At 59.2% G+C, this 24,405-nt stretch overlaps 3 protein-coding genes across 5 annotated transcripts; 1 reads left to right on the top strand and 2 right to left on the bottom strand.

Annotated features, from left to right (window-relative positions):
* Window positions 1–279: 279 nt before the first annotated feature.
* On the bottom strand, window positions 280–2,095 carry SRRD (SRR1 domain containing). Of its 3 annotated transcripts, XM_068412378.1 has the most exons (7): window positions 1,977–2,092; window positions 1,861–1,901; window positions 1,656–1,792; window positions 1,477–1,575; window positions 1,226–1,380; window positions 942–987; window positions 280–664 (listed from the first exon to the last, which is right to left on the bottom strand). In XM_068412378.1, the coding sequence occupies exons 1-7, from the start codon at window positions 2,090–2,092 to the stop codon at window positions 440–442; spliced, it is 819 nt and encodes a 272-aa protein (XP_068268479.1). In that variant the 3' UTR covers window positions 280–439. The 3 variants fall into 3 exon arrangements, with proteins under 3 accessions (XP_068268479.1, XP_068268480.1, XP_068268481.1); XM_068412379.1 differs by having other exon boundaries at window positions 1,656–1,901; window positions 2,066–2,095; XM_068412380.1 differs by having other exon boundaries at window positions 518–664; window positions 942–1,027; window positions 1,656–1,901; window positions 2,066–2,095.
* A 61-nt stretch (window positions 2,096–2,156) lies between these two features.
* HPS4 (HPS4 biogenesis of lysosomal organelles complex 3 subunit 2) lies at window positions 2,157–14,747 on the top strand. Its single transcript, XM_068412376.1, has 13 exons — window positions 2,157–2,233; window positions 2,928–3,018; window positions 3,550–3,693; window positions 4,703–4,810; window positions 5,198–5,314; window positions 5,443–5,537; window positions 5,882–5,954; window positions 6,663–6,696; window positions 7,290–7,386; window positions 7,875–8,787; window positions 11,227–11,359; window positions 12,236–12,344; window positions 13,795–14,747. The coding sequence occupies exons 1-13, from the start codon at window positions 2,193–2,195 to the stop codon at window positions 13,964–13,966; spliced, it is 2,127 nt and encodes a 708-aa protein (XP_068268477.1). The 5' UTR covers window positions 2,157–2,192; the 3' UTR covers window positions 13,967–14,747.
* A 2,613-nt stretch (window positions 14,748–17,360) lies between these two features.
* ASPHD2 (aspartate beta-hydroxylase domain containing 2) lies at window positions 17,361–21,823 on the bottom strand. The gene is made up of 3 exons (XM_068412911.1): window positions 20,938–21,823; window positions 18,488–18,601; window positions 17,361–17,470 (listed from the first exon to the last, which is right to left on the bottom strand). The coding sequence occupies exons 1-3, from the start codon at window positions 21,821–21,823 to the stop codon at window positions 17,361–17,363; spliced, it is 1,110 nt and encodes a 369-aa protein (XP_068269012.1).
* Between the last annotated feature and the right edge of the window lie 2,582 nt (window positions 21,824–24,405).

Below are 24,405 nucleotides of genomic sequence, written 5' to 3'. Positions count from 1 at the left end.
AGATAAAGTGCTGATGTCAGGAGCAGCTGAAGGCCCCTGCCTCTGAGAAAGCTTTATACGCCTGCATTTGGAACTGACACCACTGCCTTCAGCTAGAACCCCCTCTCAAACAATCCCCCCTTCCTGACGCTTCAAAATGTGTGCAGTACGTGCCAAGGCTTTGAATTGTTCATGCAAGGGGAGGGGATCAAGAGAGCAATCATTGTGCAGTATGGGTGGTTTACAAGGCAGGTTTTAGTTAAATTAGTTTGCTGTAGTTAAGGGACTGTAAGTCAAAGCACGGCTTTACTTTTTATTAAATAATTAAGATACAAAAAATGTCCCATCCTCAATGTCTGGGTGTTGCCACTTTTGGTGGGGTGCTTGAGCTTCACCTCGGCTGTGCAAAAGCTGCCGTGCCAGGAGGGGCAGCCCCGAGCCCCCCCGCTGCAGGGAGCACTCAGGACTCTGCAGCAGTGGGACTGCGCCCGGCGGCTCCCTTCTCCTTTCTGATGATCTCCAGGTCGTCGCATTCTTGGTACGTCGGCTCCTCCACACAGTCCCAGACCTCGGGGGCGAGTTCCTTCAGTTTTGGCAAGGGGAACCAGTGGACGGAGGTGTCGTTAAAGGTGTCCAGGTACCGAGGGTGAGCGGGGAGCGCCGCTTCCTCTGTTCCTTTCAAGACCTAAAGAGCATTTGGGAAAGAAGTTACGTACGACGCAGAACTCTGCAAAGTTCAGTTCGGAGTCGGTGAGGATGAGGATGGTGTATTAATCTGTGCAGTGTGTTCTGCAGATAATGGAGAATGATCCTAAAGTGATTCATTTTTATATTGTAGCGGGCAGGAAAAAAGGTTTTAAAAAAAAACACCTTCTTCCTTCCAACTGCAATTAATTTCCTTTCTCATTAAAAGGGGCTTTGTCAGTGCAAAACAATAATGTTAAAAAATTAGTGCCTCATACCTTTGCTATGTAAGAGTAATCTCTCTGCAGTATTCTTGACAGCACTCTGGAATAACACAAGGTAACCAGCGTTAGACAGGGCACTCCTGTGAAACAAGACAGCTCTGCTGAAGAGGTGTGGGGGACAGAAGAGGCAGGAGATGATTGCAAATGTGACAGCAAGCTGAAAATGAGCAAAATCTGGAAACTGGTGTCAGAAGCAATAGAAAAAAAGGAGTAAAGGAAGCACAGAGAGGAAAGTGCTGCTGGAGGCACCGGAACCTTCCCCCGGGGGCTGCATGCACCTTTCCTCGATGCCTTTAAAGCTGTTCCCGATGATGACCATCTTGGACAGGGCCCCCGCGGACCAGTTCCTCCACAGCAGGTTGTTGTACAGGGCCTTCCCGCAGTGCACCATGTAGAACAGCGTGGCCGATCCCTCCACGCCGTGTTTCCCCTCCTGCACGGAAACCAACGGCTCCCGTTACAGCGGAGGCTGGCCGGTGCCCCGGGCCCCAGCCGGGCAGGGCAGGCCCCTCGGTGCGGCCCCGCTCACCTCGTTGTCCGGGAGCAGGCGCAGCCCCAGCTGCCGCAGCGCGGCCACCTCCCGGGCGGAGAAGGCCGGGTCGAACAGGGAGCACCGGCCGGGCGGCACCTGCGGGGCGAGGGGCGGCCGTGGGCGGGGGCCGGGGCGGCAGCACCCCCCCCGCAGCCTCCCGGTTCCCCCGCGCTCACCCCCAGCTCCTCCAGCAGCAGCAGCAGGAAGGCCAGCTGGTACCGGGCGGCCGGGCACCCGCCGAACCGGCCCAGCCCGTAGCAGACGCAGCGGGCGGGGGGCTCCGCGCTGCCGGCCAGCGGGGCCCGCACGGCTCCTGCGGGCACGGAGAGAGGCGTCAGGCCCGGCGGGGCCGCCCCGCTCCCCCCCGCTCCCCGCACGCACCGGCGCTCGCCGCCCAGAAGCCGGAGCTCAGCAGATCGTCCCTGCGGGGAGAGCGCGGCGTCAGCGGGGCCCGGCGGCCCGGGGAGTGGGGGGGGGGGCCGCGGCCGGGCACTCACCGCGCCTCCCGCAGCCGCCGCAGCACCGCGCCGGCCTCCTCCTCCTCCGCCGCCTCCCCGCCCGCCCGGCCCCGCCGCCGCCCCCGTACCGGGCGCCACCCGCCCGCCGCCTCCATGCGCCTCCCGGCCGCCGTAGCGCGGGCGGTCACGTGCCGCTGTCATGTGACCCGCGGGCCGCCAACCGGAAGCGGCGGCAGCGCCAGGAGCCCCGCGCCCATGGCCCGGCCCGCGGCGCCGGAGCCCGGCTCGGCGCCATGGTGAGCCCCTTCCCCCGGGCATCCCCCGCTCCCTGTCCCCCGGGGCGGCGGGGAGCGCTTCCCGGGGCTGGCAAAGCCGGCAGCGGGGCCCCGGTCTCCTGCGAGCCCGCGCAGGGTCTCAGCCGCTTCGTCCCTCCCCGGGGGACCGTTCCGGGAGCGCGGCGGGACGGGCCGAGCCGCGTTCGGCCGGGCGGTAGCTCGGGGTCCTCGGTCCCACCGTCTGAGCTGCCTCTTGCTTTCGTTCCCGACTTCATCCGTTCCCACCGGAGAGCCCTTGTGTGCAGGGCCCGTACCCGGCCGTGACTCGCTGCTTGCTGCTCGGGGCAGGCAGAAAGTGCTAGTAAATACCTACATCCCTGAAATTAAAAGCCGCAGGTCGTGGGAGCTGTTCGGGCACTTGGTTGATGCTTAATGACGGTTATTCCGCGTGCTCAGGGTGGGAGAATCACTAGTCTGGATCTCCTTCCTCCTGTAGGGTTATAGAGGCTGTCTTAAACCCCCAAAAGTGGTCAAATATAATCGTGTGGGACTCTTAGTGCTGCTTTCACGTCTGAACTCTGTGTAGTTCTGTAAGAACCACGTCTCTCTTCATTTCTAATGACCTTCTTATTGCTCTACCCGAAATAACAGGAGAGGGAGAAGCATAACAATCTTCAAACATACAGTAATTTCTGCTAATGCTTTGCTTTTTTAGGTGGAATTACTTTTTCCTTTACGATGGTTCAAAGGTTAAGGAAGAAGGAGATCCTACAAGTGCTGGGATTTGTTACTTTTATCCTTCTCAGGTAACGTCTGCTTTTATTTGGTGCCTGTAGAGGAGTGCCTGGGTTGTGAGTCAGTGCTGGTAGTTCTGGTCCAGGACGGTCGGGTTTCCAGCTGGAGCTCTGGGTTAATTCATATTTAGGATTCACAAAAGTTTTAAGAAAACTCCTGCAGCTAGACCCACGTGGAGCGGGGTGGTGTCTGCCGGGCTCGGTGCACGGAAGTCCTCGGGCTCCTGAGGCTGGGCACGGGAGCCTTGCGCCCTGCTCCCTCACTGGGGGTCCTGGTCAGCAGAGTCCAGGTCTGTTCTGGTGATGGGAATAAATACACATGAGGGATGGAGGTGCCCCTAAATAAGCTCTAGGCCCTTGTGCTGCCTGATAAAAGCAATGCAATTATTTTTTCACAAAAAATCTGCTTATGCTACTGATTTATAATTGAATCAAACTTATAATTAATTTTTATTTATACCTGAATACACTAGTGATTTTTTTTCCCAAGTCCTTTTAAAAGGAAAAAAAAAATAAGTCTTTCTTCCCTGCCTTCCTCGACAGACTCTCCCTGACCAGCAGGAGCTGCTGTGCGGACAGATTGCCGGCGTGGTGCACTGCGTGACTGAGATTTCTGGAGCTCCTCCAAGCCTTGTTCGTCTGAGGAAGCTCAAGTTTGCAGTTGTAGTGGATGGAGACTATCTGTGGGTGAGTTCAGGACATCTGGAGGCAGTTACAGAGCTACAGCTGTGAGAGGGTCTGAACTGCTGCATCAAACAAAGAGAGCTTTTGTTTTTTTCAGGGCATGGGCTGCACACAGAGCTGGGGAGGGCTGGGGTGGGGGCTTGCAAGGCACAGCTTTTCATTGCAAGGTTATGGAAACTGTTTCCTGCCGCCTACAAGTGTGTGTCGTGGCAATCACTTCAGCTGTTCTGTAAAAAGCTTCACGTACCTTGTTTGTGTGTCCACACCCTGCGTGTTTTCTTAAGATGTGCCTGGCCATGGCTGTAAAGCACTGAGCTCTGCGTCGTTATGTGTATCTGGGGGGTACTGGCAGTGACTGGAAACGGGACTCCGTGTGCTGTGGTTTGTAACAAGGGCTCAGTCTCCCTGTTTGGCAGGCTGGGTGTTCTTTCCTTCTAACCCTCCATATTCTCTGCTGCAGAGCTTTGTCAGTGTCAACAGGCATTTCATACATAAGGAGCAGAGTGTGGCAGAGTCGTGACAAAAGTGCCCCAAACCATCCTCTGGAAACGGCTGAGATGGGTCAGACCTATTTAGCTGGCAGTGCTGTTCAGGCTCGCTGGGCTCTGAGGCAGAAGGCCTGGAGCTTCTGTTTCTTTCAGCAACTCAGAAACTAAATGAAGCATCTTCATCGCTGTAAATAACAAGTTAATTTGAATGTTTTTATGTACTTCGTTTCAGGAGAATGTTCTCAGCTATAAGAGCACCGAGCTAGGTCATCTAACGTGGGATGGGAGTGTGTGTAAAACACTGGGGTTTGATATCATTTATTTATCTTGTCTGTGCCAAGGCTTTTCTGTGGGTATTTTTGGATTTCCTTTTCATCTGACTTGTGAATCCGGGGGCTGTTTGCCTGCCCCAGAACTGCTTGCCTGCCTTTGATACTCATCTGAAAGCGATCAGGGTTGTTCTCACCTGCAAGGCTTGGGTTTTGTCAGTAAACATCCTTCATTCGTGGCTTTCTGTGTTGAAGGTTCTGGGCTGTGCTGTGGAGCTCCCTGATGTCAGCTGTAGGCGGTTTCTGGAGCAGCTGATGAGCCTCTTCACCTTCTACAACGGACCTGTGCACCTTGCATACCTGGTAATTAAAGATCTGCTGCCGTGATGGTTCTGCCCAGGAGGAGATCTTAAACACTTCCCACGTTGGCTGAGCTCTGGCCAGGCACACACGTGCTGGCGTGTTCCCTTACACTGTCTTCTTCTTGCAAGCATCAGAGCAAGCTCATGTATCAAAGAGTCGGGACGTGGGGAAGTGTACAGGCCCGTCCTCCTCACTGCACCGAGGTAGTGTGGATGTCTGCTAGAGGTTTCATAGATATTCAGTCTAAAGCAGTTTCCTCTCAATATCATCTTCCTCCTTACCCTCACAAGATTTGCCACTTGTAGGTACTGTCCAGATGGCATCTAACCACCCTGAACACATTAAGGCCCGTGCTGTGACAGGCATGTGGGTTTTTGTTGTCCACAGGCATTTTCTCAGGAGGAACTGAGCAGGCAGTGGGACAGATACATTGAACATATCCAAAAAAACACCAGTGACCTCCACAGGATTTTCAATTCTCTCTGGAATCTGGACAAAACCAAGGTAAAAGCCTGTCCTCTGCAGCATCTGGCTCTAGAGCTGCCTTAGTGCTAATGGATTTGTGTTTATTTGCTGCTTTGGGCGTTCCCCAGGATTCTCTGGCCTAACTCCTTGTGTCTCTCCCTGTCTAGGTGGACCCTCTGCTGTTACTGAAAGCAGCTCTCATCTTGCAAACTTGCCAGCGCTCTCCCCACGTCCTGGCAGGCTGCATTCTCTACAAAGGCTTGTGAGTAACCAGGTGCTACCCAAAGGGTTAAATCTGCCCCTTCCCAGGGCTGTGGTCCTGGAGGGCATCCCAGGAGCAGAGCAAGGGCATCAGCTGTGCACCCAGGGCTGCTGTTGGTTGTTGGCAGGAATGCTAATGCTTCAGCAAGGTGTCAGCTGGTGAGATCTCCCAGCCGTGCCGTGGGGCCCTGCAGCACCCTCAGTTCTGCTCAGAGCACGTGTGACAGTCCGGTGTGAGCCCTGCTGCTGGCTCTGCCTGCCCTGACGCACCCAGTGACAGGAGCCTGTGGCTGAGCCTCGGGACACGGCGCTCTGCTCACGGGTGACTTTGTTTTGTCCTTTCAGGATTGTGAGCACCCAGCTGCCACCTCCTCTCACTGCCAAAGTTCTGCTCCAAGGCGGGGAGTCTCCAGGCCAGGTATGTTGCCAGACACGCTCCCTGCGTGCAGATCCCCTCTTGTCAGGGTGCGGTGTGGGAGCTCTTGTCACACAGACCTTACACGTGCCATTACTCGGAAGGACAAATATTGATGCTGATGCTAAAAGCTTTTATTAGTTATGATTGAGGAAGATTTCAAGACTTCTGCACTAGGAATTTGCTTTTTTTTCACTCTTTAAGTTACTGAATTCGTGAGTTCTCATCTATGTTATGTTTTGATTAGCTTTTTACCCAAGTTTAGGTATTTAGTTCTAAATACACACAATAAATGTCTGAAAGTGACAAATAGATTTCTGTTGCCATTAAAACCTGTCAGAAGTAATTATTTACGTGGTTCAAGGTCTACAAAAAAGCCATCAAGATCCAGATAGGAAGAAGGCCTCTGCTCCTACGCTGGTTGAGTGAAGCAAGTTTTTGTGTCCTGAGCAGGCAGCAATGGCCAGTTGTGGTATTTGTCCTTGCTTTCAGGTGTATCTTGGTCTTGGGCAGTCCCCTTGACTTTGAGGGCTACCTAAGGACCAAATCATTGCCCAGCATGGTAAACCAGTCTCAGTGTTTGCTGCAGGGGGTGGTCTGGGGTCTGCTGTAGGCACAGGGAGGCTGAGGAGGCTGGAAGAGGTGTCCTGGTAGCGCTGGTGGCAAGCGTCGAGTCATGCCACAGGAGCTGATTCTTGGCTTTTCTTTCAGAGTGAGCCTGGAGGTGAGGAGCAGCGGGAGCCTGGTGAGCATCCAGCTGCAGCACGTGGGCAACCCTCTGGGGCTGCGTCCTCTGCAGCGAGAGCATGAGCTGCTTCTCTGGGGTTCACGTCAAAGCTCTTGCTGGATGCAGGAGTATATCCCTGAGGGTGTTGCTGCCACTAGTCAGCATGTGCCAGTGGGTGTTGTGTGACCAGAACTAGTTCCTTTCTTTGGCTCAGCAAAGGAGTTTGCTCTTTTGGGTTTAATTGTCCGTGCTGCAGATTCCCAACATGCCTGCTTTAACTCCAGTCACCCCTGTGCCTGCTTGGCCACTGACAGAGCCCTGAAAACAGATGGCTGATGCTTTCAGTCCAAACCTTCAGTCGTTGTTTTTGACCATCATTTTATAGATATTCTGCCAGGATGGTTAGAAAAAAACACTAAGGGAAGATTTAACTGTGTCAGGCATTAAGTGTATGAGGAGGATGGGGAAGTGCTACCTAGTCAGACGTGGTGGGTTTGTGCTGATAGCATGCCTGCTCCTCCTGCAGAAGCCTTTGGGCTGATGGAGTTTGGCTTCTGTTCTTTATGCTGGGGCGTGTTAATTTAATCCTCAAACCTCCGTTGCTCTTGCAGATTCTCCGCTGCCGCAGGGCGTCCGCATCATCCCGGTATTCCTCACAGAAGATGAAGTCTCAGAGCTCCGAGACTTCCCAGTGGAGTGGATGACTAGGTAGGAAATCAGTCTGACACACAGAGAGGCTTTTGCAGCGAGGGAGCTAACGTGTGGTGCCGTGTCCTTGCTAGCTGTTGTTACTGTTTTCTCTGGTACTAACTCAACCTCTGTCCTGTGGCTGTTAAAGCTGCCTGAGGTCTTTCAGGCCGGACAGAATTGGTGGTGTCCATCTCTCTGTTGTGAAGCAGCCTAAAGCAGAACTGCTTCCCAAGACCAGCTGCTGCGTTCTGTTGTCTCTCAGCTCACGGTGCTGCCTTTGTGCTTTGTGAATAAGGGAGTGACGTTCCCAGGAGTCTGCAGTGTCAGAGGCCCGTGCTTTTCACCTGTGTTAGACCTTAGCCCATCATTTTCTGAGGTAGATGCTCTTTGTAGCAGAGAATAGATCAGCTACTGAACACTACTGGGAGGTGACAGTGTTATTAGGTGCGTAATAACTCCAAACAGATCCTGCTCAGTAGTTTAATCAACCTGTCATCTCCTGCTAGGTCATCTGTGTCCCCAGCAAGCCCTAGAGGAGAGAAGAATGCTTTCTGCTCCCAGGCAGTTTCAGAATCAACGGGAGACCTGAATAATATCCCTGTGCAGGAGTCCCCTGAGCAAGCTTCAAGCACAGCAGCACCAGAAGGTGCTGTGCCATCAGGCAGCCCTGCAAACACGGGTCCTTTGAAGGACTTCCCCGAAATGGAAGCCAGTACAAAGAATTCTCCAACTGCAGAACAGAGCAGCCCAGAGAGCAAAAGCCCAGAGCTCAGTAGAAAAGCATCCTTCCCATCAGAGGGAGACACGAAGCAGCTGCCAAGCCCTTCCACACTCCGTTCTGCTGAATATGCTCAAACTACAGGTCTGTATCTGGAGGGCTTTTCCTATCCAAACCCTTACGCCCGGGAGCAGGAGAGTCAGAGCGTGGGGAAATCCCTTGTGGACTCTGATGTTGAGCAACGCACTTCCCAAAGTCCCACAGCCAGTGGCAGTGCAGCTATTTGCTCTCCTGCCCAGGAGCTGAGCGGAAGGAAGGCAAGTGAACAAGACGAGCAAGGGACTCTGAGCCAAAATAGTGTCTCTGGAGAAAGCAGCGATGCAGCTGGTGGCAACGTGTGGGGTTTGGATGGCCCAGCCACTGCTGTACACCCAGAGCTCCAAAGCAGGAGTCAGCTGCCAGCTGCAGGGGTTCAGGAGGGTCTGCCTGGCGATGCAGCAGAGAACACGCACTGTTCCTGGCGTGGGGAGAGCAGCTGGCTGCCTCGGGGGGACAGTCCGGGAGCGCAGGCTGGTGTGGAGCCAGCCAAACAGCACCAACTGGTCCAGATGAGCTTGTACGTTCACTGCGTGAAGGGGCTGGTGCTCTCCTTGCTGGCTGAAGATCACCTCCGAGAGGACCCGAGCTCCGTTGAAAGTGTGGTAAGTAGGAAAGCTCTTCCACACCTGCAGATACTGCTGCTTGTCTGGTGGTGGGGACGGGTGACAACTGCAGAGCGAGCACGGGATCGTGCTTCCCATCCCTTTCCTCACCTGCTCTGTGTGTGCAAGGCAGAGCCGTTTGGCTGAGGGTTCGTCACTGCAGTCGAAGCTGCGTGGGAGGTTGTTTGTGAACGTCGGGCAGCGAGCCCGAGAGGTGAGAGCGCTGCTCACAGGCAGCTCCTCTTGCCTGCTGTTGTCTGGCGGTGCCAGCGCCGGAGCAGAACGTGTAGGTGTGACTGTCAGACAGCCCCGCGGGGTTGTGCTGGGTTTGGGGTTGGTTGGGAAACCCCTTCAGTTCTGTAGTGCTTTTTGGGAAGCAATGTGTGTTCTCTGTGTAACCTCCACTTCGCACGGCACAGCTTCTCTGGAAGCACCAGGGAGACGTGTCTGGCAGCGAGTCCCCAGAGCGTTTCCTTTCTCCACGAGCATCTGGCTGTCTGTGTCCCCAGCCTGCTCTCCCCGGGGGCTGGAGCGAAGGGTGCTGTTGGGGCACACCAGATGGGTGCTGTACCCAAGCGATCCCAGACTGCTGTGCTGCGGGATGTGCTTCGATGCCCAACCTTCCCTGCCAGGCTCATGGGGCTGCGGGGGAAGGACCTGCCGGCCCCTGGCGCTTCCCGGTGAAGCATTAGTCTGCAGAGCTGCTGCCTGGCCTCTGCCTCCCTACCGGGAGCTGAGTCAAAGCTGCAGAGGCCTGTTTGATAAGCCAGTTGCCATAGGAACAACCTAATTTCTCTAACCGTCACACTGGAAGGTGGAGGAAGGCTCGGGCTAACGCTGGCTCCCAGCATTAGCAGAGCCTCGAGGTTACTGCTTTTACTTCTGAGCTCAGAGGCTGTGGCTGCGACCCCCCGTAAGCAGGGGGATGCCACCTCTGCACAGCGGGCAAGGATCAGCATGCCTGGGAAGGGATTGCTGCGAAATCAGAGGCCCTGGGGCTGACAAAGCCCTGTGCCACTCAGGTTCCTCTTCCCAAACACGCTGCTTCCATCTCACACGCTCTTGCCTTGGATCTCGTCTTAGCAAAACTGTACTTTCACACAGCTTGGATTTTGACTGCGGTTGGGTTCTTCCAACTACACCCTTCCTCTGGGTGCAGGTGTGTGTTATCTCTTAGGAGAGATGCACTGCATGTCCCCTCATCCCAGGAGGAAGAGTTTTGTTCGAGGAGGTGGAGCTGGGCTCTGCTGCTGGCGTCATGGTGGATTTGAGGCGTAACCTCAGCTTGGCTGTTCCTTTGTTTATCTGTAGATTAAAAATGACCCTCAGCTCTCAGGGATGTCAAAGCTTAGTTATAATTCATGTTTGTCGAAGGCTTTGAGGCCCCTGAATGACACCAAAGAAGGCTAAAATATGCTGCTTGTGCAGCTGAGAACAGCAGGCAGCACCGATCATGCCTCTGGGAGGGTGGTTTCCAGTACAGGCTTTCCCTGCAGAGCAGGAGGCTGTGGAGGTTTCAGGCTCCTGCCCCTCTTTGGGTCTTATCCCTTCATTTCACTGCACAGAAAAGAAAATTCCGTGATTGGGGGGGGTTGAGGGCAGGCCAGGCTCTGCCGTCCTGCTGCATGAAGGCTTGATCCTCTCTGTGGCAGAGGAAAGCACGGGGGCAGGCTGGAGGGTGGTGGGGTTAATCTTCTGAGCCCTGCCTGCTGCCTGGGAGCCTCGGCACGGCCAGGGCAGCTGGGCTGCTGCGAGCCCAGCCAGCAAAGCAGCTTGGCTTTCGTGTCAGTACGTTGTTGTGCGAATCCATTGCTCAGACCCATGGCTGCTCCCTTGGCAGGTGAGGCTGTTCCCTTGGCTTTGGGTTTTTTTTCTCCTTCTGGTGATAGCCCTGCAGCCTGCAGCTGGCCAGAAGCTCAGAGCAGAGGCTGGGTACCCAGTAGACGGTTTACTGGTGTGTTGAGGGGGTGCTGTGGGAAATGCTGCAGGCAGTTAGACCCAGCCCAAGCGTGCAGAGCTGCATCCTGTGTTGTACTGTCTGGTGTTACAAGGGCTGGTAAGCAAAGGAGTATGCCTTGCTGCAGCTGAAAGCCGTGGCCAGGACGTGAAAATGAGCCCCAGAGAGTAATGTTTGATGGTAAATTAATGGAGTCTTGCATTTTCCTGTAATTAATAGCATCAGGTGGTTTAATGGCTTTTTTTCAGGTTAGAGTGCCCTTTCCTGAGTCCCCGTCTCCCTGACTTGTAAGCTGTGAGGCTCATCTGCTTCCCTGTGTGCCCAGGTTTCCCAGCCGCTCCTGGGTGGGTGCCTGGGCAGCAGCAGCACAGAGGGGTTCAGTCACCAACATCAGTCACCCGAGCTCCCCCTGGTACCTCCTTGGAGGTCGAGGTGAGCAGGGCTTCTGCTCTAACTCTTGCCTTTTTTTGCCCTGTCTGCAGTACCACAGCAGCCTGGCTTCTCTGAACGGCCTCGAGGTTCACCTGAGGGAGACTCTGCCCAAAGGCTCCTCGTCCTCAGCCAAGGCAACCTACAGCTTCACTCACTATGACTGTGTTCAGAACGTGCTCACAGGTAAGCCTTCGTCCTCTGGAACAGCAGCTGCTTCGGAGGGGGGGAATAAGGAGGAGAACAGGGTTTGTGGTAACCTTTTCTCGTGCTTCAGACAACTTCTCAGAAACATTGCTTGCTGTAACTCTACAAAATAGCCTAGATATAAGGCACTGCTGAGGAAGCTTTGTCTTTTGTGAGTTTATAATCTGCTGAAGGCTTGTTGATGGCTTTGTTTGGATGAGAGCCAGAGGCTGCTGGGAGATGGAGCAGCTTCCCCTGGCGCTTCCCTCAGAAAGATGTTGCTTGGGGCGCTGCTAAGGGCTAGTCTGAGGACAGGACTCGACCTCCTCTGCAAACCTGCCCCATTCGCCCCCGTGTGATGCCTTTTGTCCCGCAGTACAACAGAGTGTTTGTCAGTCGTTTTTGGCTGTGAGAAGCAGGAACTGGGAACAAGGAGTACCAGCAGTTTGGAGAGCAGTGCCCTGATGAGGGGTAGACCATCGAAGCGCAGAGAGCCCCACGCATTCTAACGTTTCCCTTTTTCTGGCAGCCTCACCGGCAATGCCCCACCTCTCTCCAGCTTAGAAGTGCTTTAGGGCAAGAGAGACACCCCAATGATTTCAGGTAACCCAGGTCTCAGGGCTTCTTGTCCCCACTCCGATGTGTGCCCACACGGGGGAAGGTACACCACGCTTTTTGCTTGTGCGTGGCTGAGCGTGACGTGGGACGCTGACTAATGTCACTGAGGTCACACTAGGGCTTAGTGTGTCCCTCGGTCTGTTCTGCAAATATCCAGGGTCCACGGGAGAGGTCCACAGCCTTGTCCTGCTCAGTAAGTGGGGACATGCTCCTCTACAGAGTGGGCTTCTAACCCCCACCCCTCACTGCTCTTTGCAGCCAACCTGCCCCATACTCCTGGCCCTCTGGATCGGCACTTCCTGAGAGCTGCTGCACTGATCCACTCCGACTTCAGCCAGCTTCCCACTGCCTCAGAAATCATAATTAGGTAAGGTGCGTTTATAACCCCCTCCTCTGCCAGGCACAGGAGTGCTGTATGGCACAGGCAGGAGGGGGGAGCCCCTTTCGTAAGGCTTGCGGAGGTTTGGTGTGTGCTGCAGTCACACCGGGGTCTCTTGCCAAGGGTCAGTCGTGTTCCCTTGTTCCCTGAAGTTTGCTCTTTAGATGTGGGCTACTCGATACTCTGCCTGCAGTGTGATCTGGGTGTTGAGAGGCTGGGATGGCACTGAGGCGAGGGAACTGAAGGCACAGCTGAGCTGCGCCACGGGTTTGGATTAAGATATAACACTCGAATATTGCCAGTTCCTGGCACCATAAGGCTCTAAGACACAGTTTTAAATAGAGCTGTTCCTAATAAATCGGTGTCTCGGCCGGGAGCCAAAGGCACCCAGAATTGGCAACCTAGATTTTGTTTTCTTGCACGGCTTGTTGGGTTGGAAACACGCTGTAATGTGCGTGGCAAACTCAATTGTGCTGCGCCAGGCGAGATGGTCTTATCGCAGCCAGAGCCCTTCCCCACGGCTGGGGCTGAAGCTGGTCCTGAGCTCCAGCTCTGCCCCCGCTCCCGTAGCAGATCGCAGGGAGGACGGTTGTGCTGTGGGCGTGCAGAGATTCTGCTTGCCTGGCCACGCTTGTTTGTCCAAAACATGATGAAATAAAGATGCTTCTGGGAATTACACTGTTTCACTTCTCTGGCACAGCTTGCCAAGGGAAAGTGAATCACACACTTCAGGGCTGGAGGGCTCCTTGTTTAGCGTTAGCTTGGTGGCTCCTTAAATCCTGTCCCAGCTAAGCTGGCGTATTCTGCGTTGCCCCAAAAAAAGCAACTCCATGTGTGAATCAGAGTAACAAGATGACTAAAGCTGCTTGCTTTTACGGAGAGCTGTCACAGAAGGGTGTCAGCAAACATACCAGTTGCTGCTTTCCTTGGTGAAGGAGGAATGCAGAGCCCTTTGCTCCCTGCCAGCCCTCTCATAGGTGAATACTGAGGGGTGGCTTTTAATCAACAACTTGAGCCTTTGTGGTTACAGTGTCAGACTGGTGTCTGAGCTTCATCACTCGTGTGACTAAACGACCTCGTGTGGTTCCTGCTGCCAGGGTGCTGTGCTGGGGTTTGTTCATGGACGGCAGCAGCGAGATAGGTTCCTCCTGGAAGGAAGGGCTGTTAGGCACAAGGAGTGTTTCACTGATGAGACGTGACACTTTTGGGATGCCATGACCCTTAAGAAGAAGGGTCTGGCTCCCCGTGGCCTCCTGGCAATGCGTTGCAGGGTTCTGGTGCCCACTTTGTGTTCCTTTGCTTAGAGAGACCTACAAGTCCCTCTCAGTAGCCGAGAGTCCAAGTGCCACAATCATCCCGCTGCCCAGCCCGGTGAGCTGCAGGGGATCTTGCACAGAGCTGTAAATCCTGACCGCTGCCTTCTCTCCTGCCCTGCCAGGAACGCTTCCACGGCCGTGTACTCCTGCCGCAACCCCGTCCAGGAGACCTACTTCCAGCAGCTGGGTGCTCCGCTCCGCAACTCGGGCGTTCCCAACCCCCAGGACAGCGCCTTCGGCTTGCCGAGCAAGGCCAAGCAAAAGCTGCTGAAGCACGGAGTGAACCTGCTGTGAACCGATGCACTCGGGCAGCGTGGCCCAGCCCGTGCTGACAGTTCATCTCCAATAAGTAAAATCTCAAAGCTGTTTATTCCGTGGGAGGCAGGAGACTCTGTGCTAAGTCTGTGGGGTCTCCTGCCTCGCCCTGAGGAAGGGGCACGCTTACTGCCCCGTTCCTGCACCACGTTTTGTGCTGGTGTGGGGTGTTGTTGCTGTTAGCACTTACCAAAGACGGCAGATAGAAAATAGCTGTGTTGGGGAGCTTGGTTTACATTGACTCTAGGACCATTCATGGTGCTCTGCTGCTGCAGGCACAGACTCCTGAAGTGCCTTGACCTAAAGTAAAACCTCGTCTTGCTCTAAGCTACACAGACACCGGGCTACTGGGCCGTACTGGCTTTCAGAGATGTCAGTCAGACACTGCACCTGCCAGGAGTTCTGTGCCTACACTTGCCCTGGTCAGACGTGGGCTTTATTTGTATGTCTTAAGCTATAGAAATGATCCCCTGCCATGATGTCACACCTTGATTAACCGAGCCTGCGTGTTCTCAGACCAACTGCTGCAAAACTCATAATCCTCCTGCAGGCAGGGCCGGGAGGTTTTTATACTGTAGCTGATTCTGGGAGAGATCCCTGTCCCTCCAGGCTTGCCTGGGGGGGGATTGTGCAGCACGGCGCCCACCAAGGCAGCTGTAACCCTCCAGCCTCGCGCAGGGGCCGTGGTGGTGTGGATACACACACACATCACTGTGACTGTGAAAATAAAAGAGAGTCTCCAAGGCTCATCCAAGCGCTCTGTGTCAGCAGCCAGAGTCCCACTCGCTGCTTGGTCATCGTGTTTGGGGTTCCTGGTGTGCGGGTTTGGAGCTGGGTGACCGGTGAGCTCCCTGCCCAGGGCGAGTCCCTGCGCTGGCGGGGTTCAACGGGCACGGACTGTTGCTTTGATCACTCCTGCGAAGTGGCTGCTTGTCAGGGCCTGAGAAGGCTGCTGAAGGTAGGGGTGTTACTGGCTTTGCCATGAGGTGGTGAGCAGACTCATGTTGGTGTTAGCAGGGCACCCCAGGAGCTGGACATGGTAAAGTCACCGTCGCCACAGCTTCTTGTTCCACTGGCGGCAGGTGATTCCCGAGGCAGGTAGGAACCTGCCCTCTCCGGGTAGGAGAGGGATGAGGTGGTGGGAGAAGGCGGGAGGAAAGATGGTTGTGTGCTCTGCTGGGAAACATGAAGGAGTTGAAGGAAAAGGTGGAGAGGGACAGGAGGGAGTCTTGGCACAACGCACAAAATCAATGCTCTTGCCTGCTGTCGTCAGGAACCTTCTGGTACAATCTGCTGTGCCGTCTGTCGGCAGGGGACAGCTGGGGTGGCTCCGCTCCCTTTGGCTTCTTGAGCTGCATCTGGCCACCACGACCCACTTCTGTCCTTTGATCATTAAGAGGAACGTTGTCTTGGGGTAGTACAGCGAAGAGCTGCAGGCCCTTGACTTAATGGTTGTATTGTAGAGAGGATGTTTTAAAATTGGTGGTTTCAAGTACAACAAGACGAGGAGGAGCTGCTGCACTGGCCATGCTCTGTCTGAGCGTGTGACAGTGCTGTGACGAGGGCCAGGGGCTGCAGGGAGCCATTTCTGGCGTTGCCAAGCCGGCCCCGTGCTCTGGGCGAGGCCGGAGGGGTCTGGTAGACACGGGGAGACCCAAAGCTGCTGCTCCCTGCGCTCCTTGGCTGCGGGTGGGCTCCGGGCCGGGAGGGCTGTGTCTGGCAGGGACAGTGGGGCTGGGTGTTTTAAAGCACTGCCCTCGCTCCCCGCAGCGCTCGCGGGCTCAGCCCGGGCCCATCCCCTCCGCCCACCCCGCAGCTCCGGCATCCCCAGCGTGTTTCTCCCCCCCAGCAGCCGGCTGAGCCGCTGGGGCCAGCGGGGCTGAGCAGGACCCGACCCCGCGGTGGTTTTGGCTTGGCCCTGCACTAGTTCCAGGAGCAGACAGAGCCCGTTCTGTTTTCAGCACAACTGTTTATTGATAATCTTTGCTTATCCACTGTATGAATGGTACCGAACCATACGACAGTCACCAGGCCAGCCTGCGTCCTCAGGGCCTGGCGCCAGGCAGTCAATGCGGGCAGAAATCATGCACTCAGATATTCTGTAACAAGACAGGTGTAAAAAAATCCCTCGGATGTAGTTGAAATCTCTGCCTTATCTTGCAATCCAATCACTGAAAAATCTGTAAAGAAATTGTAGAGGAGCGAGGCTGCGTCCCCCTGGCGTGGAGGTGAGTGGTCCCCAGAGCTGTGCTGAGGCCACCGAGCTGCTTCCCAGGCAGAGGCGCAGGGACAGCAGCCAGCACCCGCGACACGCTGTGCTCCCTGTGTTATAAACCTTACGGCAGCTCCTACCCCGAAACCCCCACACAACCCCTGGGTGCTGGGCGGCTTCAGGAAAAGCGGGTTGTTGCTGGGCGGGCAGCAGTCCCTGGGGTGGAGGGCTCGTCCCTTGGGCTGCAGAATTAAAGCCCTCTCCTTTGCTGTTGGGTACACACTCTGTACGCTCGCCCTGGCTCCGGGAAAGGAGACTGAGCAGCAGAAGGATGTGTGACCTCCTTCCTCCCCTGGCCTTTGCCCATGGGCAAACAAAAGCCCCGCACTGTATTCCCAAACAGTGTCCCTGCCCCGGGGGGCTGCCCAGCTTGAGCTGTGAAAACTGAAGGTCGCAGATAAAGCAAAGAAGGGATTTAGGCAGTTGGTAACACCCTTGGTCAGATGAAAGAGCAGGGCTGGACGGCTGCTGTCCCCTCAGCAGGGTGTACGCCGGGGTGCTCCTGGGCTCGCTGGGGCTGGGGGCACCTGCAGCTGCGAGGGCAGCGTGGGAGCTGGCATCCTCCTCTTCTCCCTGCCCACGGGGCAAAAAGGTTTCCCAAGGCAGGAGGGCTGGGGAGCGCCAGCCGGAGCAGCCCCTGCCCGGGGGGTGCGTTGTGCCCGCTGCAGCCCCTGGCATCCATCCATCCATCCAGGGTGCGCACCCCGGCCGGGGCAGGCTGAGCTCCGCGCTGGTTTGCTGGTCTGGTGCGTGTGTGTGTTGTTCTTTTGATGACCACGAGAAGTTTTACATTATTACATTCAAACGAACACCCTTGGTTTTGTTACTCTACTTCTGAACACCGCAAAACACAGTAGCAACATAACACGTACGGGAGTGGGGCTGCAGGTAACCACGGGGGGAGGCGATGCGCTGCCACGGGGGAAAAGAATCCCTGAAGCCAGCGATGGGAGGGGAGAGATGGGCGCTGATACACGTCGCAGTTTCCATTTACAAGAGCCCCGGGGCGGGAGGACCCCGAGGCTGTGTGCTGGGGAAGCTTCCAGCGCGGGGCTGGAGCCGAGCCGCCCGCCCTTGAACCCACGACACCGGGCAGCGCCGTCATCGTCCCGGGGCGAAGATAAAGTCGAGGGCTTGGCGCTCCGCCGCAGCGACGTTGGGGTGCCACAGGTCCACCATGAAGACCACGCGGGGACCCTCCTCCGGGGGACCTGGTGGGATACAAGTACAGGGTGAGGCTGTGCTCGCCCCGGTGATGGGCTCCAGCCCCGCAGCTCCTGCCTGCACCTGGGCAGACTGTGCGCAGCAGGGAGGTGTCTGCCCAGTGCCATCCCAGTAAACAACATCTGCTTACTGGGAGCCCAGTGCCGCCAGCAGCCAGTGCGGGGCACAGTCCTCCCTGCCAGGCTCCGGGGTTGCTCTGGGCAGCCAGACCCGGCGGTTTCCCGTCGCGGGGCAGCGGGCACGGTGCTGAGCTCGCCCTCCGTGCAGGGAGCTGCCTCTGCGCTGAGCAGCTCTTCCCAGCCCCTCGTCAGGGGCGATGGGGGAGCGACAGCTTTTGTTCTCGCGCTCTCTTCGCGCGCTCCCCTGCGTTAAACAGCTCTGCTCGATGCTTTTACGCCATCAGCCACTAATGCCGGTTAATCCAGCAGAGCTGAAGTGGAACAGCCTCCGCCAGCAATGGCGAGAGGCAGCAAAGCAGCTGGCGTGGAGCTTTTCTCCCTGCGCGGGAGACAAAGGCGCCGCTGGCACATCAGCACCGAGCTGCTGCCTTGCACCGGGGCGGCTGCTTCTGAGAGGGCGAGAGGATGCTGAGGCTGCTGGTACCGGAGCCCAGGGACGAGGGAAGCCTTTCCGTGGCGGCTGCCGCAGCAGGGAGAGGATCCCCGGGCCCCGTGCCAGGCTGGCAGTGCTGCAGGCACAGTGGGATGGGAGCGAGCCCTGGGGCGGGCTGAGGAGGGGGCTCCAGGGGCTCCACAGGACGAGGGGCACCGGGGTGCTCCAGCAGCCTGAAGCAGCAGGGCGGGTGCGTGATGGCCAAGCCCCACCACGCCAGGAACGGGGCTACCGCCCTCCCCAGCGCAGCCAAGGGCAGCAGCGCTGTCACCCCCGTGGGGTGCGGGTGCCTCCAGCCCTGCAGACGCCTGGGCAGGAGAAGGGACTGGGCGCAGTGGCCAGTCGGTGTGAGCTGAGGCTACGAGGCCCCGCGAGCCGCGCGTTGGACTGACCTTCGTGAAACGCCGTGTGCAGGAAGGAGTCGTCGAAGAGCAGGCAGCGGCCCTCCGCCCAGCACTGCGGCTCGCCCCCCACCACCAGCTCACAGTTGTTGGGCGTCTTCAGACCTTCAGGCACAAAGAGAGAGGAGAGGGGGGGTGATGCGGTGCTGTGCTCCCCGGGACAGGGCAGCAGCCCCGAGATGTGAGCGGGGAGCTCCACGCTGCTGCGGAGGGGTTGCTTCCCTCCAGCACACGCTGCGCTGAGCTCGGCGCGTGGGTTCAGAGCAGGGGTTCAGAGCAGTCACAAAGCTGGCGCTGCGTTTGGGAGCTGAACTCGGAGCCTGGTGCAGCTCAGCCCCTGCCCCTCTCGTCCCCGGCCGCCGCAGCCGCTCGCTGTACCCTGACGAGCTCAGCAGCGGGGACACTCTCTTTTGCACCTGGAATGGCCACCAAGTCCCCGGAGCCCACAGACACGGAGTGTACGTAGGAAGCCGGGTTTCTGGTGCCCTTTCTAGCATCAGGCCCAGAGGCAGAGCCTGCCCTCTCCTGCCCCTGCCCCTGCCAGGCCGGGGCAGGAGGAGGTGCTGCGCTGGGACACGAGAAATGGGCTCAATTCCCGGCTCTGCCACAAGCTCCCCATTCGACCTTGCATCACTCAGCATCTGCCTTCTCACTCGTCCCCCACCCGAGACGCTGCCCATTGGTCCCCCCCAGGCAGCTGCAGCGACAGACAGTCAGGGGAGGGTCGCAAAACCTTCCTCAGGGAAGCGGCTCTGTGACAGCCACGTGAAGGACAATCCTAGAAATAAATTGGTCTTTTCCTAAAATACTGTCAGGGCAGTCAGGGCTGATCCATCACCCCGCGCATCAGGAATGTCACCCCCGCCGTGTCAGCCTGCCTGCTCCGAGGACGCAGCCGTGGCAGAGAAAGGGGTCAGGGCTCACGTGGCTCACAAACGATGCAGCAAACGAGCAGGGCCGGACCTCACAGCGATGCCAGCACCGAGCGGGTGCAGCAGGGCTCTGCTTCCCTGACGGATGCTTCAAAGCCTGCAGAACCCGGAGCCATTTCCCTGCACAACGGCCTCAGCTGGAGACGCTGCAGCTGGGAAGGGGGAGCTGAGCCGCAGGGGAGGCGGCAGCACACAGCCTTTCCCTCGCACCCGCACCCCGGGGACGCTGCCCTGTCCCTCGGAGGGCAGAGCCGGTGCCCGGTGTGTTCAGCAGAGCAGTAGCGGGTTGGGGTAAACCCGAGAGAGCGACTCGGCTACGCTGACGGCTCCTCTGGCCTGAAAGGGCTCATTGCCTCTCAAACACATCCGCGCCCTGGGCACAGCAGGAGCCGAGTCCCCAGCACCGAGGTGGGGGTGTGGGCGAGAGCACGAGCAGCCTGTTGGTGCGCCCGGGCACGGCGCTGTGCCCTGGCTGGAGGGCCAGCAGCCGCGGAGCAGATGGAGCTGGGAAACGTGGAAGGACAAGGGAACGACGGGCATCACTCGTCTCCCCAGGACGTGCGTGCTCCAGCTGGAGGGCTGGCCCCACGCTGCCGGGGCAGGGCATGCTGGAGCCAGCCCAGACCTCGCCTCCAGCCCCCTCCCAGGCACAGCTCCCTGCCCTTGCCTGGGGAGCGTATCTCCCCCGCGCCCCACCGAGGGTGGTGGGCTGCCCCTGGGCACCAGCGAGGGCACGTCCCAGCTCCCCCAGGCCTGCAGAGCTCCTCGGATCAGCTCTCAAGCCTGATTCCCAACCTAAATAAATGGCCAGTCACCGCCTGAGCGTGTTTACCCGAGAGGAGTTGGCTGAACAAGCGCGTTCGGTGTTTGCCAGCAGGGCCCGTGCGGTGCCACCCCCGGCGCGATCTGTGCCGCTTCCAGCGCGGCAGAGCCCCGGCCATCTGTGCCGGGGGGAAACACCACGCCGTGCCGGAGGGGACACCCTGGGACCCCCCACCCCTGAGTTGCACCAAAGCAGCAGCTTTGCTCGCATCTGCCCGTGTCGCACGCAGAGTGCCCGAAATCCCACGAGAGGGGCAGCTGCCGGGGGGGCGGCGCTGGGGCACAGCACCCCAGGCTGCCCCGCAGCCCGTGATGGGAGGGGGGGTGCCTGCAGAGGGGGGGTGGTCCGGAGACCCCGTGTCTTGCACTGGTGGAAGCCCACAGCTCCAGGTTTGTGGGAGGGGAGGCGAAACGCTCCTGCTGCTGAGCTGGGGACCCCGGGGAGGTCGGGCACCTGGGGGGGACTGAGCGCCGGCCTCTCCTGGGGAGGCTGCTGCTGCCAAAGCCCCAAAGTGGAGCAGGCGCCTAAGCTGGCCCCAGGGCTGCAATTAGTGGCTGATCTCAGAGAGAACAGGGTGCAAGAAGCCTCTTCCAGGCTCATGCAGCCCCGCATAGCTGCAGCACCCCCACCCTGCCCGTGGCGGGGACGCCCAGCCGGGATGACCCACCCCCTGCCCGGGCACTTACCGAGGTGGCAGCGGATGCGGATGTTGGTGGGTCCGTAGTGCTCGGCGATGACGGTGCCCGGGCTCAGCACGGAGAGGCACGCGTTCCCAAAGACGTTGTTGCCGATGCAGGTGCGAAGGCTCCCCAGCAAGCGGTACGTCCGTGGGCATCTCCGGCAGTTCCTGGGCACGCACATGCCCTGGTTCACCAGGTGGAAGGTGAACCACTCCCCGCTCGGCGTGCTGTTCACTTTCCATCCTTGCGGGAGGCTGCAGTTTGAGAAAGCTTTGTAGAGGGTCTCAAACTCGCACAGGATGGTCTGGAAGTTGCGTTCCAGCAACTCCACGTCGTGCTTTTGAGCGTCCCGGGAGAAATAGGGCATGGTCGGCAAGTCGGGCAAGAAGAAGACTTCTGGCTTCTGGATGGCCGGGCGGCTGCTGAGGTAGCGGCCCTGCTCGCGGATGCCCTTGTGGATCCTGCCCATGCCGGACCAGGAGTAGCGCTTGGCGTACTCCTGCAGGTTGTGGTAGAGCTTCTGGTTGAGGCCGTCGTGGTGGGCGCAGCGCACGCACTCGGGCGAGTGGCAGTACACGTACCCGTTCTGCACGCCGTTGGCCTCGGCGCCCTGCATCAGGGCGTTGACGGTGGCGTAGGCGCGGGGCTGCTCCCGCCCCACGTGGTAGCAGTACCAGACGAAGAGGAGCAGGAGGCAGGCGACGGTGGCCAGGGCGGTGGCGTCGCAGTCCCGGAACGACTGGATGCCGGTGGCGATGCAATCCCGGAGCCCGTCCAGGGACCAGCTCCAGTCCAGCAGCCACTCCACAGACATGGTGGTGCAGCGGGGGGTGGGCGCGCGCAGCGGGGCCCGGCGGTCAGTCCTCGTGCTCCTCAGGGGCACCCACACCATGCAGCTGGGCCGGGGCGCGGAGGGAAGGGGCTGCCATGGGGACGCGGAGCTGCGGCTCTCCCCTGCGCGCCCGAGGGCTCTGCATCAGCCAGGCTGCCCGGGGGTCCCAGCGCCGTGGGTCAGCAGCAACGTGCCCGGAGGGTCCCCGCCGGCGCTCCCGGGCTGAGCATCCTGGAAGGCAGCGCTGGGGAGAGAAACCCGGAGGCATTAGGGAGGCAGCTTCCCCTCGGGGTCGCTGCGGGGGCTCAGTGCACGGGGTGCAGCCGGGGGGTGGTGGGTGAGGAGCCCTCCTCTCTGCCCAGGAGCCCAATATTGTCCCATGCTGGGAAAAGCCCCCACCCCTCCCGAAAGCATCTTCCACACATACCCTGCTGTCCCCTGGAAGGTAAGGGGGGAGCCAGGCCCCTTGGCTCCCACTGCCCCGGGGTGACCATCTCCCCTCCTGCTCTCCCCCCCCATTTCTCTCCTCCCTTGCTGCCTTATCACGTCTGAAATCTGGCTGATAAGGCAGCTGGGAAGGCAAAAGCTGGGAAGAATCCCTGAACAGCCCTATCTTGCAGCACATCCGTTTATCCCCTCCATCTACCTGCTCTGAAATGACTCTCCCTCCAGACCGAGCCGACAGCCCCGAGCCCGCCGGCAGCTCTGCCCTGCGGGGAGGCGGGAGCCCAGCACCCGGCCGGGGCACGGCAGTGATGGTGGCACCCAGGGTTGGCTTGTTTATCAGCCAGGGATCCAAACCCCTGCCAGCCCTCCCCGCCGAGGTCCTGCAGCCCGTTCATGAAGGTGCATTTCCCTCTTGACTGCGATGCTGACGCGCTTCAGCCGGCGGAGCCTCGGCTGTGGCCTGACCCTGCAGCTGTGGCCCTTGCGCAGGGCTGGGGACACTCCGGGCAGCTCCACACCCCGGGGAGGGACATCCACCCAGCCGACCTCCCTCCACCCTACTTCCTTGTAGCACGTTGCCTGCGTGTCCCGTCCCGGGATCTGCAAGCCACGTGGCACGTCACAGCCTCCTGGGCATTTTAAGATAACTTCCCTCCATCCCCACGGCGGGCATCCCTCCAGACACGCTGCCTGCCCCAGCCTCAGCCCTGGGGGTGCAGACACGGAGCTGCTCCCAGGGGTTCCCCGAGGCCAGCACAATCCCCCCCTGCTCCTCGCGGGGCCGGAGCATCTCGGGAAGGCAGGCAGAGCCCTGGCATGATCTGTATGCAGGGTGGCTCTCGCCCTGCCTCAGCCCAGCAGCCAGGCTGCTTCAGAAGCCGCCTGACGAAGCAGGGGGAGCAGGGCTGGGGGGGGGTCCAACAGCCTCGGGGCCCCCGAGCTGAAGTCTCTCACACCCCTGCGAGGGCAGCACAGCACAAACACGGCCTCGCTGCTGCTGTTAACACCTCAGAGGGGGAAAATCAGGGGGACACTCAGAGCAGTAAGGGACCAAAGCCCCCGCGCCCACACGGGCTGCTGAGCCCCGGGCTGTGCGGGGGTGTCTGGGCAGAGCCCCCGCGGGGATCCAGCCCTGCAGCTGCCCTCCTGCGTGGGCACAGGCAGCCCCGATGCAAACCTGCCCAAACCCACCTTCCGTGGGGGCTGTGCCGGCAGGGCCCCAAGCACCAGCACCGCGCCCGGGACCCGCTGCCGGGCCGGTCGGTGCCGTCGCCCTCGCAGCCTGGCTGCACGCAGCGCCGTGGCCCGGCACCGAGGTGGGTAGTCACATAAAGCACCCCCGGCCTGAGCCCCAAGAAGAGGCTCGTCAGCTGGCAATAAACACCAGAGCCAGCCCCGAGGAGCGGGAATCAATTCCACGCTGAAGTTGTGCAGGACGTGGAGGCGAGCGCCGTGCCAGGCAGCAGCGGCGTTACGTAAGGAAGGCAGCGAGGCTGCGATGCAGCACGAAGTTGCATCTTGGCAGCTCCGCGGGGGCCCCGGCACCTCCCGGAGGAGGTGGGTTTCGCTCAGCCCAGCCGGGATCCCCCAGGCTGTGGGCCCCGCGGTGGCGAGGACGCGTGGCAGGGCTGTCCTCGGCTTGGCACTGGCGGCGTCGCCTTCGGGAGCGGCGCGGGGAGCTTCTGGATGCAGGAGCATTGGGGTGAGGCAGGGTGGGTGCCAGCTGCTACTACGGAGCTGGAGCACGGCCAGGCAGCCCTGGGCGCCTCTCCTCCCGCGTGCCACCCCGACGGTGCCACCCCGGCGGTGTCACCCAGTGTGGCGGTGCCACCCGGCGTGGCGGCGTCCGCTGGTGTCACTGGTGTGGCTCCGTCGCCCGGGGTGGCTGCACCACGCGGGGTGGCTCCATCACCCGGTGCGGGGCTGCATCACCCGGGGTGGCCGCGCTGGTGTCACGTCCCCCAGCCTGGCAGTGCCACCCGCCGCCCTGGTGTCACCCGACGCGGCCGTGTCGCCCGGCCGACGCCGAGCCCCGCTGCCCCGGCCGGGCGGAGCCGGGCTGCGCTCCCCGCCCACGGCCCCGCGCCCCCCCGCCGTGCCGTGCCGTGCCGTGCCGTGCCGGTACCGACCTGCTGCCCGTGCGGGGCCGCCGCTCCGCTCCGCTCCTCTCCTCTCGCCGCCGCCGCCGCGGACCA

This window comes from Nyctibius grandis, chromosome 14 (genome assembly GCF_013368605.1).
Source record: "Nyctibius grandis isolate bNycGra1 chromosome 14, bNycGra1.pri, whole genome shotgun sequence".
NCBI lineage: Eukaryota > Metazoa > Chordata > Aves > Nyctibiiformes > Nyctibiidae > Nyctibius > Nyctibius grandis.
Note: the sequence above shows the minus strand (reverse complement) of the source record. Positions and strands in the feature narration are given on the sequence as shown.

Coding starts and splice junctions, on each gene's coding strand:
- SRRD (XM_068412378.1), bottom strand. CDS start 2,092: ATGGAGGCGGCGGGCGGGTGGCGCCCGGTACGGGGGCGGCGGCGGGGC. Junction 1,902..1,976: donor CGGCGGCTGCGGGAGGCGCG/GTGAGTGCCCGG, acceptor CTCTCCCCGCAG/GGACGATCTGCTGAGCTCCG. Junction 665..941: donor ATTACTCTTACATAGCAAAG/GTATGAGGCACT, acceptor AATGCTCTTTAG/GTCTTGAAAGGAACAGAGGA.
- HPS4 (XM_068412376.1), top strand. CDS start 2,193: ATGGCCCGGCCCGCGGCGCCGGAGCCCGGCTCGGCGCCATG. Junction 5,538..5,881: donor TGCATTCTCTACAAAGGCTT/GTGAGTAACCAG, acceptor TTGTCCTTTCAG/GATTGTGAGCACCCAGCTGC. Junction 7,387..7,874: donor CCAGTGGAGTGGATGACTAG/GTAGGAAATCAG, acceptor ATCTCCTGCTAG/GTCATCTGTGTCCCCAGCAA.
- ASPHD2 (XM_068412911.1), bottom strand. CDS start 21,823: ATGGTGTGGGTGCCCCTGAGGAGCACGAGGACTGACCGCCGGGCCCCG. Junction 18,602..20,937: donor CCGCATCCGCTGCCACCTCG/GTAAGTGCCCGG, acceptor TTGTGCCTGAAG/GTCTGAAGACGCCCAACAAC. Junction 17,471..18,487: donor GCACACGGCGTTTCACGAAG/GTCAGTCCAACG, acceptor GTATCCCACCAG/GTCCCCCGGAGGAGGGTCCC.